We start from the raw sequence: 18,016 nt of genomic DNA on the forward strand, positions 1-18,016 counted from the left end.
GGGTGGAGCCCAGGCAAGGGCATTTTTTACAAGCTCAGGACTTAGAATGGGTGAACCATGGACCTCACCCCTGACTGAACCAGGAAGGAAACTGAGTAAGAGCAAGGCTCAATGACATCCTGAGGTCATTTCTCCAGTATACAGTAGGGAGCAAGTCCAGCCCAGACCTTCCTGGACCTGCACTGAAAGTGACATCAGAAAGAACAGCAAGTCTGCCTTGTTGTACTCCTAGGTCCTCAAAGTTCCTCCCTGCTGAGGTCAATGAGAGAAGTGGGACCTTCTAAGGGACGATGTCCCTCACACTTCCACGGAGTGTAGGTAGGCTCTGGCACCACAGCCCTGGGTCACATCCCAGTATGTCCTCACCCTTACATGCCAAGCAAGTCTTCCTTCTGTTTGGCCTGTTTCCCTCTGTGTAATTTGAGACTCTGGGGTTTAGAGGTGATGGATTTAAGAGGCTAGTGGGCCAAATGTGTTGTGTGTGCTTCGCTGGGGCCCATTTTCTGTTCTCTGGGCAGCCAGGAGGCACTTAGGGCTATGTTCTTGGCCCCAAGTAGGAGAGCCCTGGACACCAACACCAGAGAGAGGGGACCCAACTGTGATTCATCTCTGATTTATCCTGATGGCTCTGATGTCATTCATTCTGGCTAGTCTGTTAACACAAGCTATCCATGGGGTACAGGAGGCCCCACCCAGCAGGCTCCTGGAGAAGGCAGTGCTGTGTGGGGTAGAGCTGGAAGCAGCTCTCACTCCGGCTCTTCCCTAGGTACCTCACATGGCTGCAGGACCCCCACCTCAGAGGGTTCCCCTCTGTAAAGAGTCCATGATATTTTATCCCTCATGCATCCAGGTTGTGGAGACCCTTAATGAGATTAAAGAGATTAAGTGCTTTGGCAAAGCTCAGAGTCCTCCCCTTGCTGAGGCAACCAAGTGTCATTATTATGAAGATGTTTCTAATTGTCATCTTGCAGCTTCTTCTTACCTCCTCTGCTACCCTGCTGGGCCTGGGGATACCCTGGGCTCACATTTAGCTTCTCCAACATTTATAAAAACAGAATCCCACCCCCTGCTGCTGCCAGCACCACGTGGAATGCTTTCTATGAAAATTTAAAAACCACTTGTCGAGTCCCTGGGAACACTCAGATTACACCGGAAACAAACCCCTTCTTCAACCCCGCCCTCCTGCCTCCTCTCAGCTCCCTCTCGGATCATCACTTATAATGTGGGCTGGCTGGGCTGGTCCTGACCTTGCTTCTAGCTGCCCAGCTGGGGCGCCCTAATGTGGATGAATGATCCACAGGGGATACCCGGCTTTGGCTTCATGGCAAAGGGAGGTTGCAGCACAGAGGAGGAGGCCAGTTCAGAGACCAGCAACAGGGGAGGTGACACAGAAGAGGAGGGGCAGGAAAGTGGGTCAGGAGGGAGAGATGAGGGATGGATACTTAGAGACCAAAACTGGAACAGCTGCGGTGGCAGAAAGAGGTAGAAACAAAACACGCAGCAAGCTAGAGTCACAGAAAGAGTGAAGTGGAATAGAGGCGGCACTACACAGGAACCGGGTGGGGTGGGGGGCGGCGTGATGTGACGCAAGGGACAGAAGGGTGAGGTCTTGTCTTAAGAGGTGAAGGACCCACCAGGAGGTGGTGGCGCACACCTTTAATCCCAGCACTTGGGAGGCAGAGGCAGGCAGATCTCTGTGAGTTTTAGGCCAGCCTGATCTACAAAGCGAGTTCCAGGACAGCCAGGACTGTTTTACAGAGAAACCGTGTCTTGAAAAACCAGAGGTGAGGGACCCTTTTGCAGAGTTTTTGAACATGCTTCCCATGCCGGGCGGTGGTGGCGCACGCCTTTAATCCCAGCACTCGGGAGGCAGAGGCAGGTGGATCTCTGTGAGTTTGAGACCAGCCTGGTCTACAGAGCTAGTTCCAGGACAGGCTCCAAAGCCACAGAGAAACCCTGTCTCGAAAAAAACCAAAAAAAAAAAAAAATGAACATGCTTCCCTCACCCCATCTTTCCTATGGATCCTGGTCACTGTCTTGTACATTCAGGCAAAGCTTTGTGTGTATCTAATAAGGTCCCCCACCACCGCCCAAGAACTTTCCTGATACCCCACACTAAAGCCCACAGGATCTTATGTCTGCTTAGCACTCAGTGAGGCTGTCTCAATGGAGTCAGTGGCCTTATTTGTTTGGGATACTGATGATGTCACTATCTGCAACAACTGTCTGGCCAGTGGCAGAAGGCAAATATGGTAAATGGGGGAGAGCAGGGGTTGACATAGAGTGTCTTCTTTTATCTCTATCCACTTCTATGTTTTGAGACAAATAATAAAGGTTCTCTCTCATGGATCCTGGAGCCTCACCAATTCAGCTAGACTAGCTGACTAGCAAGCCATCGTGTTACTTCTGTCCCTGCAGTCCCCAGGACTTGTGAGGTACAACCTTGGTCCTGGGTTTTCCATGAGTGGTGGGGATCCAAACTCAGGTGCCCATGCTTGCATTGCAAACACTTTACCGGCTGAGCCGTCTCCTCCTGTAGTTCACCTGCGTTCATTCACTCAGCACCTATACCCCAATGTGGTAGACCCCTAAGGGAAGGATGGCAGTTTTATCAGCTTTGCACTGGGTGCCATGTTGGCCCAGGGCCTAGCACAGAGACAGTGTTCATGTTGAATGGGTTGTTCCTGTTTTATTTATTTAGCTTTAGTTTTAAATTTTATTCATTTTTCAATCTGATTACAGGGGAAGCTCAGTTTAGGTGTCCTCTCCACTGCTGCTTAGAGTCTTAGCTGGGGTCATCCTTGAGGATTCCTGGGAAGTTCCCTAGTGCCATGTTTTTCATTAGCCCTTTAATGGCTCCCTCAATCAAGATATTGCTTTTCTTTTTCTCCCACTCTGTCCTTTCCCCCTTCTTGAGCATCCTGTTCCCTCATGTTCCCCTCTTTTCTCCCCTTCTCCCCTCCTCCTTCCTTTCTGCCCTCCCTTCTCTCCTAATTTTCTCAGAAAGTCTTGTCTGTTTCCCCTTCCCAGGGGGATCCATGAATGTCTCTCTTAGGGTTCTCCTTGCTATCTAGCTTCTCTGGGATCATGGACTATAGGCTGGTTGTCCTTTGCTTTATGTCTAATATCCACTTATGGGTTATCTATCTGGGTTTGGGTTACCTCACTCAGGATGGTTATGTCATCATAAAACCTTCAGCCAGCAACTGATGGAAGCAGATGCAGAGATCCACAGCTAAACACTGTGCCTAGTACCGGAGACCATCCCAAGAGAGGGAGGAGCAATAATATGAACAAACGGGTCAAGACCATAATGAGGATAGCCACAGAAACAGCTGACCTGTGCTAGTGAGAGCTCACTAACTCTGGACTGATAGTGGGGGAGCCTGCATAGGACCAAACGAGGCCCTCTGAATGTGGGAGACAGCTATGAGACTTGGGAAGACTGTGGGGCCACCGGCAGAGGACCAGAATTGATTCCTAGTGCTTGAACTGACATCTAGAAGCACATATCTCAGCCTAGATATAGGGAGAGAGGGCCTGGGTCCTGCCTCAAAGTAAAGTATCAGACTTTGCTGACTCCCCATGGAAAGCCTTACCCTTTCTGAGGAGTGGATGCGGGTGGGGTGGGGGAAAGGTAGAGCGGGAGAAGGGGAGGGAGTGGAAAGGGGGATAGCTATGTAAAATAAGAAAAGATTGTATTAAAAAATTCTTAATAAAAAGAGAAAAAAGTAATTCATTTTTATGTGTGTGGTGCACACTGTGAGGATTCATGTGTGCTGTGGCAAGCATGCCTGTGGAGGCCAAAGGACAACTTTGTGGAGTTGGTTTTCTCCTTCTGTATTTACAGAGCTAGAGCTCAGGTCATCAGGCCTCCTCAGCAAGCGCCTTACCTGCTGGGCCACCTTGCCAGCCTTTGAGTAGCTTGTTGATGGGAGAGACAGGGGGTGCATGGGCACGCTCCTCCCTGTCCAAATTACCTGGGGTCTCTGGGGGCCAACTCTGAAGGGTAGGGCTCCCCTCTGCCACCTGTCCCCACCAGAGACCTCCTGCTCCGTTGTCCCTCCAGCGGGGGGAGTAAGAGCTAGTGCTGTTGCTAGGCAAGAAGATGTGGCACATATAGATCTTCCTGGACTTTAATTAAAAACATCTTTAGAAGTTGTCTCTGCCGAGGCCAGCGATTGATTCCTGGCTTGGGCCCGAGGGCTGCTGAGCCACACTCTCTCTGGCTGTAGATGGGACAATTGGAAACTCTCCGCCTCCTGCAAATGATCCTCTCGGGAACCACCCTGTCTCCTGCCTTCCTCTTTTCCTGTACCGCCCCCTCAAGCCCCAGATTTGGGAGACAGAGCGCATGCGCGCATCATGCATACCCTTACACTTTTATTTCCACTCTGCTGTCAGGCCTCAGGTTCCTCGGCTGCAAAATGGGGCTGTCAGCACTTAGAAGAGAGCCCACGGAGGATGAGGCGAGATGTGTGGTGTGAGAACAATTTCCGGTTGTAAAGCACTGAGAAAGGAAGGGACGTGTCTGTTCCCCTGAAGAAAGCATGGGATGCTGAGTCCAGAAACGAAGAGTTCTGGTTCCAAGTACTGTCTCAGTCCCGACAACAAGCCACTTTATCTCTCACTGCATTTACTTCCTCGTCAGCAGAATGAAGACAGTAACACCTGCCCTGCTTATTCTCGGGATTGGAGGATAAAGGCAAATCGCTCTGTGAAAGCAGTGTTAGCTGATAGCTATTATTTACCGAATATCCCAAGAAGCGCCGGTTGTACTGCAAAACAGGCTCCTTGGACCCATTAGAGATACAGCTCACAGGGGGCGGGAGCCAAGGGAATGGGACTGTAGCAGAGGCCGGCAGCGTCCACACGCAATTGCACTCCAATCCTATGGTCCAGCCACCAGTTCTACTGTGCTGTACACCATATCCTCCACCCTAACCACAGCAGATATCACTAATCTATTGTGGCACTCCCTTCTGCTGAGCCCAAATGAAACCGTCAGACTCTCCAGTCACTACCAATTGATCCAGGTAGTTTCAGGAGAGGAAACTGCCTAATCGCTGTTCTGAGATTGGGATGGTGGTGTTTGTGTCTGTACACCCTGCACACCCAGGCACCAGGAATCCAAAGTGTCTGCTCATTTTCTATCTGTGGGTCTCGATACAAAGTAAATTCCAGCAAACATTAGCTATGTCCTTGTCCTCAGATGACTCATCACAGGCTTTTGGAGTCAAGCACACTGGACGCCATGCACGGAGTGGGTGCTAATAAACACTGGTGGGTTTCATTGTTCTTCGCATTTCCTGCAGGGCCCAGAATAAAGTAGTGCCTAATAAGCACTGATTGAATCTAGTCTTTGAGTTTTTTCTTTCTTTCTTTTTTGTTTCTTATTCTTCTTTTTTTTTTTTCTGAGACAGAGTTTCTCTGTGTAGCCCTGGCTGTCCTGGGACTCTCTCTGTAGACCGGGGTGACCTCACCTCTGCCTCCCGACTGCTAGGACTAAAGTTGTGTGCCGCCGCCACCCAGCTGAGGCTCTGTGGTTTCAATGGTGCCAAGTGCAGTATCTTGCATACAGCTGATATCAATGACTGGGCCTGGAAGCCCATGAAGAAGAAGACACACGCAGCCTCTCATTGTATCTGAGCCAGGCTGTGACACCCCAGGGGAGGCCCCCAGCCCCTACGTTGAAAGACCTCTGAGGTAAGCATTTTCCTGTCCAAGTCACTGCTGCCACCTTTATGAAGCCCCAAGATTCCACCCCTTCCTCTGCTGATGCGCCTCCAGCCAGGACTCTCTGTGAGCAGGCTCAGAAACAGGTACCCCTCACGCATCTCTACCTGGGTTATGGCGGACACCCCAGTCCTAACCTGCCAGAGGATGACCTCTGTTCCAGACTCCTTCCTCCTTCCATGGACGCTCCAACACTGAGCTGCTCGGAGATCTTGCCTCTCTCCCCCACATCCAGCTGTGTGCTGACCCCCATGGGCTCTGTCTCTGAAACACATCGGCATTCTTCCTTCCTTACCCTTGCCACAGCCTCTCACCTGCCCAGCAAGAGCCCTCGCTCACCTCCCTCCTTCCATCCTTGCCTCTGCGGTCTGTTAACAAATAGCCAGGTCAATCTTTTAAAATAAACACCGGATCATGTCACATCTCTGTTCCCATCTCGCTCAGCTGCCACTGAAAACCTTCCAGAAACCACAAAGTCCTAAGTACTTCATCTTATGACCCTTTTCCCTGAGGAACCCAAGCACTGTCTGCCGCCTCCCCCTCTCTTCTTCCAGCAATCCTTAAATGCGATGAGGGCAGTGTATCCCAGGGTGTTTGCACCCTTAGCTCCCTGTGCCATAGTGTCCTTTGAATGTGGTGGCAGTTCACATGTGGTACCCAACCCAGCAGCAGCTCCAGGGGACTTCTTTTCATTTCTAACAGTCAGGCTCTCTGCATGGGAAACCCTGGGGGTGTGGCTGGGGTGGAGTTCCATGGTGGAGTGCTTACCTAGCATGCATGAGCTGAGTTTGATTCCCAGCACTGCAAAGAAGAAAGGAGCCCTGAGGGGATAGACGCGGCAGCCTGTGTTAACTAGCTCTCCAGGTAATTTGGGTACACAGCAGAGTTGGGAAACCCTGCTTCGTTCATTCACTTCCCTTCCTTCAGTGTGTGATTCAACACTCTCATAAAAAGAGAATTCCCGGGGCTGGGGAGCTGGCTCTGTGGATGAGGCGCTTGCTGTGCAAATGTGATGACCTGAGTTCTAATCCCCAGACCCACATAAAGCTGGAGGAGATGGTGCACATTCGTAGTCCCTGTGCACCTAAAGCGGGATGGGGAGTAGAGGCAGGAGAAACATCAGAAACCCACAAACCAGCCTGCCCGGCCATGCAGTAGCAAACAAAAGACAAGGTGGATGGCAAAGACCAACCCTGAAGATGCCCTCTGACCTGTGCCCATCCTCTGCGTCATGCACACACACTCACACACTCGAACGCGCAGGCATACATAGACACTACAGCACAGACCTGAAACGGAAGAATTTCTACTAAATGCCAACTAGTTCTGTCCCTGTCACTCCCTTACCCTACTGTGTGACCTTCTGGTGATCCTCAATTCAGGACACAGTGCCTGGTATGTGCCTGCGGTATGGCGGACCCCTGCCCCCAGTGCTCAGCAATGAACTCTGACCCCGGGAAGAGGACAGGAGCTTGCTCAAGGTTAGGGGCTGTCAGGCCAATTGTCTGCTGAGGACTCGCTTTGCTGTCCGGGCCTCAGCGTGGGCTGGTACGCCCCCCCACCCAAGCATGGTTCATTGGCCCCCGGCGCACTTCCCTTCTCTTTTAAGCTCTGAGTGGTTTAATTTGCAAGCACAGCTGCCTTTCATGTCGCAAGCTGCGTCCCTGCTCCCTCTGATCTCGGAAGCTGCCCCATCCACTGCCGCTTGTCAGCCCCGCCCTGCTCAGCCTGGATCAGGAGGTTCAGTTAATTGTGAGTGATTTTCAAAGCCGCCTGGAGTCTCCATGAAGCACCCAGTGCCAGATCCGCGTCTTCAAAAAGTTACTCAAATAAATCAACTAATTTAATTCCTGCCTTTTCCCGCCCCCTCTTTGGTTCCCCAGCTTGTCCAGGGTGAGTCACCCTTTCTTCTGAGTGCTATGTGAGTTCAGGCTGGGACTCAGGCCAGTACTTCCTACACTCTGGGACCTGAGATGCACCCATGTCCTTCTCCTGAGTTCAGTTTCCCCATCTTTGAAGCAAGACCCTCGCCTCTCTGACAGCCTGGACACTGAAGGCAGGCTCAATCGCAGTCCTCACTGGCTACAGGATCCAGTGCACCTTCTCTTCCCTCTGGGCCCTGGTGTTCCCACCTGTTCAGTGGGGTGATTGACAACAGACCTGGCGTGCTAATTGTCCAGGTGAGAATGAGGTGGGGATGATAGAGCCAGTGTGGCCAAGGTAGCCTGCTTCTTCTGGCTGCCCCAGCCCAGGCCTTCTCTGCAGTATGGTAGACAGAATTTTCCTAAGGCTCCCTAGAAAGTCACTTAGTTGTATAGGGTCAGCTCTCTCCAGCTTTCTGGTCTTTTCTGTGCGTGCGTGTACAAGTCAGAGAGATGGCTGAGTAAGGGACAGTGCTGGGCAGGCAAGCCTGGTGACCTGAATTTGAGTCCTGGACCAACATAAAAGCAGGATGTGGCAGCACACTGCTGTAATCCAAGCGCCCTTGCAGCAAGATGGGAGGCCAAGACAGGAGAAGCAACTGGAGGCTCAGGGCCAGTGAGCCTGGAGAATACAGCCCAGCAGTAGAAACGAGAGACCCTGCCTCAAAGCAAGGTCTGAGCTGGTGAAGTGGTGCAGTAGAAAATGATGCTTATCCTGTAGGTCTGCCCATCTGAGCTCAATCCTCAGAACCACAGTGGAAGGAAAGGCCCAACTCCCCAAAGTCTCCTGATGACCTCTACATATACCCATAGCTTGCATGTACCTGTGCATATTATATATCATATTTTATAGAGGTGTACATTTTTTTTTTGGTTTTTCAAACAAGGTTTCTCAGTAGCTTTGGAGCCTGTCCTGGAACTAGCTCTTGTAGACCAGGTTGGTCTCGAACTCACAGAGATCCGCCTGTCTCTGCCTCCCGAGTGCTGGGATTAAAGGCGTGCGCCACCACTGCCAGGCAAGATGTGTACATTTTTAATTAAAAAAACACATGCCAGTTTTGGGAAAAGGTAGACAAGACCATGTCCTCTTGGGCCCGAGATTAAACAGAAAGGGACACTGGGCCCACAGAGTCAGGAAATTTAGCTGCCTCTGGCTTGCTCAAGACCTTGGACACGACGCCGTTCCCTGGGTCCCAGTTTCTCTGTTTACACAGTTCCCGTCTAAGCGCTTGGCAACTCTGGAATGTCCTGGGTCTCTGCCACTGACAACCTCCCAGGTATTTTCCTATCCCAGAATTCCCTAGTGAATTGGTTTATTCGAGCGACAGTTTAAGGATCTTTGCTGTGCTTCCGAATGAGCCCTTCCATCTTAGCATGCCCGAAACCAAACTCCCTCTTTCCTTTCATCTCCCAGAGCTGTTCTTCCAGCTCAAGAAATGGAAATTCCATCAAGTTCACCACTCAGGTCAAAATCCCCAATGTAAGCCTTGAGTTCTCCCTCTTACATCCTACATCCAATCCATTAGCAAACGCCTTCAGCCTAGCTTTCAAAACACAGGCACCAGTGACCTCATTTCTGCGTCCCTTCTAATGCCACCTTGAGTGGAGCCACCACCGTTTCTCATCTTAATAACCGCAGCATCCCCCTCCCTCCCCAGAGCAACCAGCTCCTGGCTTTGCCTTCCCCATACCTGTCACTTCTTCATGGAACAGTCATGAGATCGTGTTAAAAATAAGACAGACCCTGTCATTCTTCTAAAGGTCACCACGGCCTGCCTAGCATATGCAGAATAAAAGATCAAGCCCTAACTATTATCTAGATGGCTGCGTGATACTGCGGGAACATAACTCCAGGGCCTTTGCTCATTTGGCTCTCCATCCTCCCACCGTGCCCATCTTCTCACTTCACCGCTTCAGCATCACCTCTGAGAGGCCTTACCGTACCAATCAGTCTTCTGTTTATTAGCGTTTGTCATCTCTAGCCAGAGCATGCTATGTGTGAACATATGGATGGACTCTTGTCTGTCTATACATAGCTATGCCTCCCATGCCATGACTAGCACATAGTAGGTACCCAACAGATTTCTTTTGAATGGATATTATATGTCAACAAACATATGGGCAGTCATAGGAACACACAGGTTTTGATGCCTCTCTCGGTTAGTAAGCATGTACACATCAAACACAGATGTGCCTGCATGTAAGCAGGGCTCACTCCTCTGCCGCTCTATATTCCCACTATTCCTTGGGGTCCTCCCTCCATTTTCTCTGGTCCACGCTCTCCTTTGAATACCAGCAATCTGCTTATTGAGCCAAATTTGGTCCAATCCGGATACACCAGGAAAGACTGTTTTCCCCCAGATACCTAAGCGTTTCAGCTTCTGATGTGCAACCAAAGGGCAGGAGAGCTAGAGTAAGGCCAAGACAGTTTGCACCTTCAGGAGAGGACAGTCTAGGACCTGGGATGCTGTCCTCTGCCTGCCTGACTTGCGGACCTCCTTGGCGAATATGGTGGGAAAGAGGTGGCTGCTTGAGACCCACACCCCATGACTCAGTCAGTGTCCACCAGAGACACTGGGCAGTGTTTGTGGGTGGGGCAGAGGAACTCTGTATTTAGTCTGGGCACACTGTTCATGCAGATGTGCTCTGAGCAGGCCTGTGTTACATCTACAGGCAGCTGTGTGTTTTCTTTTGTTACCTGCACAGGTTGAGTATGTGCAGTGCCCTGAGTGTTTCCAGCCACACCCAGCAAAGAGTAGCCGATTCTCTGTGTCTCGTGTATGTTGGAGTGCCGGGTCTCTTAGCTGGGGCATCGCAGTCAAGTGAATGAAGCTGTCTCTAGCTGCACCCAGATGGAAGAGCACCCCAGCAAGATGATACTTGCTGGGGTTACCCCTGTGCTCATGGTGGCGACTGAGTTGTCCAGTAGCTTGCTTAGTTTAAGAGCCATTTTTTGTGCCTGGGGTGGGTAGCTATGGGCAGGGGTGAGATCGTGTCAGAATGTGCTGGCCTGGTTGTTGCCCTTTTAGCCTGCAGACTAGCCAGAGGTTGTGCAGGGGCTGCATCTGTGTGCAGCTGAACTTTGAAAAAGAGCTACGACCATGTGAAACATGGCTGGCATGTGGGGTTGTGTCTCTGGGCATACAGCGTGCACATGCCTAGCCGAGCTTGCATGCATAACTGAGCTTGGCTGTGCAGCTGTATCTGAGCCTTTAGCTGTCAGTGAGTCCACAGACAGGCCATGTTTACATGGGGGCTAGGCGTACGGGTGCAGCTGAGGTCAAGTGTAGGCTTGGCCCAGTTCTATACCAGGGAATGTGCCCTGTTCCTGTCTGTCCTCTGCGTCCTAGGGACAGTCACTCTGTCTGCCCTGTCCCTCCCATTAGGACTCAATCAGCTCACACTGGGAGCATCCCCACCCCAGGCCTCACCCATGCATCCCCCCCAGCCCACCTGTAGGTGACAGCTCGGCCACGCTGCCGATGTAAGGGCCATGCAGGAAACGTGGCTCACTGTCGTTGATGTCCTGCACTTTGATGATAAACTCTGATTCAGGCTCCAGCAGGCGGTTGGTGGCGCGATCCCTGGCTTGGGCCCTGAGTGTGTAGAAGGTTTTCTGCTCCCGGTCTAGGCGCTCGGTGGCATGGATGTCACCTGTCAGCTCATCAATCAGGAAGATGGTCCCCGCACCCTCGCCAGAGATGGTGTACTTGATGGTTCCATCGCCTTCGTCGGAATCAGAATGGATCTGAGGAGGCAGGAGGAAGGCAGGGTGGATACTGGGGAAGGCGGAGGTTCTTCTCCGACACCTTCTCCAACAGAGTCCCGTGGGGCCTGTTCCTAGAGCATCTCTCCTTCAGCTGACCAGCCTGCGCCAATCAGAGCTTTACACCCTCCACGAACTCTTCGCCTGGGATTCACCCTACTCTGCCCAGGCCTTCTCACCTACCTTCCCTAGGCCTCCCAAACCATCAGCTTTAGACCACAGCCACTAGCCCACCCTACCCCTGCTCAAAAAACTCCCATGGTTCCTGTTTTTTTCCCCTCATTTTTCGAGACAAGGTTTCCCTGTGTAACAGTCCTGGTTGTCCTGGAACTAGTTCTTGAAGACCAGGCTGGCCTTGAACTCACAGGGATTCACCTGCCTCTGCCTCCCGAGTGCTGGGATTAAAGGAGTGCGCCACCACTGCTCAGCTTCCTGTTGCCTTTAAAACAAAGCCTGGGACAGCAGCTTGCATAGCCCTTACAGCTCCTACTGTGTGCTCATGTATGTGCTCGTTTGTGTATGTGTGCGCGTGTCGGGGGTCGTGGGGGACAGTGTCAGAAGACATCCTTAGGCGTCATCCACTATGGTTTATTTTATTTTATTTTTGAGACAGTGGCTGGCCCCCTAGCTCTGGGATGACAAGAGCATGTCACCATCATCGGCTCTTTTCAAATGTGGGTTCTGAGGAATCAAACTCGGGTCCTCATGCTTGCTTGCAAGACAAGTACTTTGCTCACTGAGCTACCGCTCCAGTCCTGAAGCTCCTATTCTGAGCAGTCATCCTTGTTCTCGGCCTACTGAAAATCCATCCACCGTACAAGGCTCGGCTCACTTGCCTCCTCGTCTCGAAAGCTTTGCTGGATCCCCTTCCAAGAGGTCTGAGTACATGCAGCCATCATCATCATCACATTCCACCTTGCGGGATCACCGTTCGTGAGCTTCTCAGACCTCCGTGTGCATGTAAATGACACGGGCAGCTTTTAAAACGTGGCCCTGGCTCACCCGTTCTGGGCCGGGCTTCCCAGTTCGCAAGCCCTGAACTGCTCAGTGACCCACTTTGCGCTTTCGTCTCCCCCGGCTTTATTACAAACCTCTGGAAATGGAAGATGGGCCCATGACTTGCTATTTTGTGGGGACCAGGAGTGGGAGGGGGGATGTGATTGCTGAGGTACCTGTACCCATCAGGCATTTTACAGGGCAAGGAGCACATTTATCTAGATTAGGACTCTAATTAGAGCAGCAGCAACAACAAAAAAAGATTAGAGCAAACCCCATTCAAGCAAATTTTTTTCCCCATTTACTTAGGGAGGGCACACTACTGGGGAGCTACCCTGTGCTCCCTCCCTAAACTCTCCTACTCCATTCAAAAGCCTCCTGTGTGTCTTACATAAATCACTGAGTCTCTCTGAGCCTGCCACTGCATTTGTAACAGGGCACATCCTCCCAGAGGGGCTGGGTGGACAGTCACCTAAGGCCCTTGCCAACTGGCCAGCACCAGCCGCACAGGAAGAGAGATGCTGCCCGAGGATTGGGGCTGGAAACAGGTCTCACTGAGCAGTGCATGGCCCCTCTGACTACTGGGTCACCAAAAGGTCCAAAATGCTGGGAGGTGGGAGCAGAGAGGGACTACTTAGGGAAGGTATGGAGGCTTTTGGCTTTTTTATTACCCACTGCAGATATACCTGTTGGCACTAGCTAAAACTTAGCCTTGCCTGAGACACATTAAGTATCTGACACATGGAAGCCATGATTATATTATACTAAGCATTCACTATTTATAACTGGGTTTTTCTCCTGGTACAGCTAGGCACCAGACCCCGGGCTATTTCCACTGCACTGGCATCTCTTGGGGTAGGAACCAGCAAGAACATGTTCTCTTGCAAACAGAAACACCTAAGACTTTACTCTCCAATGCACAAATCTCCAAGCAGCCCCAAGCAGAAGAAAACCCATCTGGATGAAGCGGCGGCTCCTCTCTAAGCCTCCGTGTAGATGGGGCATAAAGGAGACAGTCCCTACAGCACTTTTGTGGCCTGGCTGTGGCAAACTCCAGCCCCCTCATCTTCAGAACAGGTGCCAGAAATCTCATCAGGAGGAGGGCCCATCCGGCCACGCAGGGGGAGCTGGGGTGTAAATTCTGTGGTAGAACTTCGTGTCTGAAAGGTGGATCATAGAAGTGCCATTTGGAAGATTGAATGGCCCATAAACATTTTCATATTTCATTAGCCGATTAATGGGCATCTCTCTCTTTTTGGCGACTCTGCTGATTCTCAGCAGAAATTGCCGGGAGTAAATGGAGGCGTCTGGTGGAACCTTTCCGGGTCCCCGTCCTGTTATAGATTGCCCCAATTAATGCCCGTCCTGGGCTCCTTCTTCCTGTCCAGTTACTGTTAATAGATTTCTCATAAGTGGCTGGATTGTAAAAACCTCATAACTCAGTTTAATGCTCCCAATAAAATTATCTCAGATGTCGGCCCTGAATCATTGGCAGCGCCTGGGATGAGGGGACCTGTCTCTTGTTTGTTTGTACTATTCTATCACCTTTCCTTGGGGAGGTACAGGGGGGAAGGCGGGTTATGGCCTCTCTTCCGCTGCCTCTGCCCACTTCTCAGATTGACCTGGTATCTGCTTATTTGATCAGCAAACACTTGGGAGCAGCATGGTAGAGAGTTGAGACTGGGAGAATTATCTTCAATGGTGTCCGTCACATCCCTGTGAAATGGCTGTGGCCTGTCCCGGACAAGGAGAAGTGCACAGAGACGGAAGTGATCTCAGTCACGTGGCCCAGTGTGGGAGCTAAGCTCGGAGGTGTTGTGGTCATGGGAAGGTTCATTTTGCCCTTCTGAGTCCTGGCTCCCCACCCGAGGCATGCAAGCCTACCTGGCACAGTAAAGATTAAACATTAAAGATGAACACTTGGGGCTGAGGTGGCTCAGTGGTTAAGAGTATTGGCTGCTCTTTCAAAGGACCTGGGTTCAATTTCCATCACCCACATGGCAGCCCACAACTGTCTGTAACTCTAGTTCCAGTGGACCCAATGCACCCACACAGACATACATTTGGGCCAAATATCAACACACATAATAATTAAATGAATTTTAAAAAAGATTAAATGAACGCATGTTGGCAATGACCCAAGCCTCTGGCCATGGTGGCCTCCTTCCTCCTCTGTATTCTGGAGCTCCATGATGTACAAGCAAGGTCTCACATCCCTTGACATTTCGTTTTTTCTTTTTATTTCATTTTTTGTTTGTTTTTTAGAGACATGGTCTCAGGTAGCCCAGGTTAGCCTGAAACTTACTAGGTACTCCCCCAACCCAGTGATGGTATTACAGCTCAGCACCCTGATATGTTCACAGAGACCTCCTTCCTACTCTCAATGAGGGGCAGGGAGGAGGGAGTGGAACCCTGAATTGATGTCATTAATATTCTGTGAAGTGTGACACAGTAGCTCTTCCCCAGGTAGACTGCCAATCAGCCCAGAGAGGGTGGAGCTAAGAGCCCAGTGCTGCGGGACTGGGCTCAGCATTAGAAGACTGTGAGCCCCCCAGTTGTGCAGGGCAGCTGGGGAGTGGGGGATCATGGTGTTCTCATTTACTTGAAACTTCTGGGTCACCCCCTCTGCAGGCTCTCAGCACACAGTATGCAGATGTCTTTGTGTACCCCAAGTGAAGACACCAACATGGTGCTTGCAGAGAAAATACAGGAGCGTGGAAGAGCTGAGCGTGCACGCTTGTGGGTAAGTGTGTATGCTTCAGTGCACACATGCATACCAAGTGTGAGATTGAAGTCCCCTTGAGGGCACAGCAGAGAGTCCATTTTCATCTCCACCGTGGCGCCCAACACAGGGTCTGACAGTAAACACATTGACCACATGATTAAGGACATAGATGGCTGCTAGAATTTCCTAGCTGCCTGGCTCTTCTGGGCCCATTTGCCTTCCTTGCATATTCCCATCAAGATGCTGCATGTGAGCCTCAAGTTCAAGAGTCGCCCACTTCTAAGGGGAAAAAGGGAATTTTCTCACCTCCGAGGCTTGGGTGGACACTAGCTGGACAATGGAGAATGGTCACAGGGCTCTTATGGTGCTCTAAGCACACAACACTGGAGTCTTCAGCACGACCTCTGCCTGCTACATCCTCCTCCCATGAGCTCACCAAGATATTCTATTCTCTCCTATTATAGATAGGCAAACTGAGGCTCAGAAAAAGATATACATCCTACCTGAAACTGTACAGCTCACAGCAGGCAGTTCCAGAGCCAGTGTGACACCATGTCCCTGTTCTTACTACCATACCGGGTGGCCCGTTTCTGAGGAGGAACCCCCACGCCACCTCATCCTCAACCCTAGCCTTCTATCACAAACACCAAAACCATGGGCACGGCGGTGCTTCATCCCAGGAGGCTGCAAATGGGATTTACGGGGCCATTAATTACTTCCTCCTAATTAAATCAAAATTAAATGCGAGCAGAGGTGGGGTTTCCTTATTAAAGACAATTAAACGGACAGCAAGGCTACGCAAATAAAACGAGTTCAGGATTTAAACAGAAAGCAAATCAAATAAAGAGCCCCCCCCCCCCCAATGTAAGGGGTCTGTTCACGCAGGCACGACTCGTAAACCAAGAGTTCATCAATTTTCTTTAAATATTAGCAACTTAATTAAATCCACTCTCCTCCCCACTCTAATCCCGCCGTATATCTAAAATAGATCTCACCGCCCACAGGAGTTGGTCATAAGTGCTGACCCCATAATTCTATCTTTTTTTGAAAAAAAAAAAAAGTAAAATCCTACAAAATCCACATTCGACTGACAGGAGCCTCAGGGGAAATTACAGTTCAGAAAGGGGATTAGTGAAAGTACCCAGATTTTATGGAAATGCTGGGAGGCTGCTTTGGGGGGGTCGTGTTTGAGAAGGTGAAAGGAGGTGGCTGGGAATGCCGGCTGGGCAGGGCTGTGCTGTGCAGGGAGCTGTTGCTGGGGCCTTGGCGGCGACCTAACCACTGCAGGGCCTGGTGGTTCCTGTGGGTGCTGACAGGAGCCTGGCGGTGAGTGATGGAGAGGGCGGTTGTGAAATCGGCTACCGTTGGGCATGCGGGGTTCACAGCCTGGTTCTGTTGCTAAGCTACCTTTAGAATTCGACAAGGACTGATGCTCGGAGTGACTCCCTGGGGTGGGGGACCAAGAAGCAGCGATTTCACTGGAACCGTGGAGAAGTCCTTCCTTCTGGCAGAGTGAGGGGCGTGGCATGACGGGAACTGGCACACACGCGTGTGCACGTGCGAACATTGTATGCATGGGTTTGGTTTGCTAGGGACAGGTGACTTAAACAAACAAACAAGAAAACAACAACAACCCAAGCTCACATTCTTAAGACTGACAGCCTCCCTCCAGTGAGTGATGGGAAGCTAAGATGTGTTCAGAACTGAATGCAGGGGTTGCTAGAACCTGGGAATCTGTGTATTTTATTTATTTATTTATTTATTTATTTATTTATTTATTTATTTATTTATTTATTATGTATACAATATTCTTTCTGCGTGTAACCCTGAAGGTCAGAAGAGGGCACCAGACCTCATCACAGATGGTTGTGAGCCACCATGTGGTTGCTGGGAATTGAACTCAGGACCTTTGGAAGAGCAGGCAATGCTCTTAACCGCTGACCCATCTCTCCAGCTCCCGAACCTGGGAATCTGAATCTGGTTCCAGTCAACTCTCAGGTCACACGCCAGTCTCCCTCCCTGAGGAGGCCCCAGGCAAGTGTTTCAAAGCTAAGAAACCTTCTCCTTGCTCCCTGTATAGTACCTTCGGGAGAAGGCCTTGGCAACAGGGGGGCTGAGCTCTGTGTGAAGGGGATGGAGGAGGCTCGCAACGCACAACAGTGGTGGAGACCTGTCCAGTGGATGGGCCAGCACAGTGCTTCCCATCAATTCTAGACTTGAAGTGGTGTCTGGATACCTGGTGGCTGCCTGGTCCTATATCTGTGTTGCCATTTGGCCTTGGCACAGTTTCTCCATCCCCGGGCCTCAGTGCGCCACCCCCCCACTTTTTTTTTTTTTTACAATGAAAGGATTTATTAGAAGCCCGAACTGACAACAAAATTGTGGTTCAAGGTAATGGCACGGCGTTTACTCATGCAGCGGTTGGGACTCTAAAGGCTGGCCAGGCAAAGATGCAAGCAGCCCATTAATGGCTCCACTTCCTGTTTTTAGAACCCAGGTGACGGGGTGCCCTTCGCGGAGAACCCAGCTACTGGGTCATTGAGTACCTGGGCCAGTCACCCCATCTGGCCTTGGGGAGATGTTTGGGCCTCTTTGGGGACCTGGGGCAGGTCTGGGCGCTCCCTTTCAGGCTAGCCTCTTCTCCCCAGGGCATCAGAAACTACAATAAGGTGTAAAACAGTTTGGTTAGGTGCTTTCCAAGCGCATGAGGTTCTGAGCTTGATCCCCAGAATTCGGATAAAAAGCCAGGCATGGTACCATGCTATTGTAATCCCAGCCCAGGGGAGGCAGAGCCAGGTGGATACTTGGGGCTCACTAGTCAGCCAGCCCAGGCTCCTCCATGTCTTCCAGAGCAGTGAGACCCTGCATCAA

At 51.0% G+C, this 18,016-nt stretch overlaps 1 protein-coding gene across 1 annotated transcript in view; it reads right to left on the reverse strand.

The window, feature by feature from the left end:
- The window catches only part of Cdh22 (cadherin 22), a 126,703-nt gene that overhangs the window by 48,217 nt on the left and 60,470 nt on the right, over positions 1-18,016 (reverse strand). Inside the window, exon 3 of the mRNA XM_075963048.1 lies at positions 11,112-11,406. Within this exon, the coding sequence (XP_075819163.1) occupies positions 11,112-11,406 (295 nt within the window). The remainder of the gene's footprint in view (positions 1-11,111; positions 11,407-18,016) is intronic.

Source organism: Microtus pennsylvanicus, chromosome 2 (assembly GCF_037038515.1).
Source record: "Microtus pennsylvanicus isolate mMicPen1 chromosome 2, mMicPen1.hap1, whole genome shotgun sequence".
NCBI lineage: Eukaryota > Metazoa > Chordata > Mammalia > Rodentia > Cricetidae > Microtus > Microtus pennsylvanicus.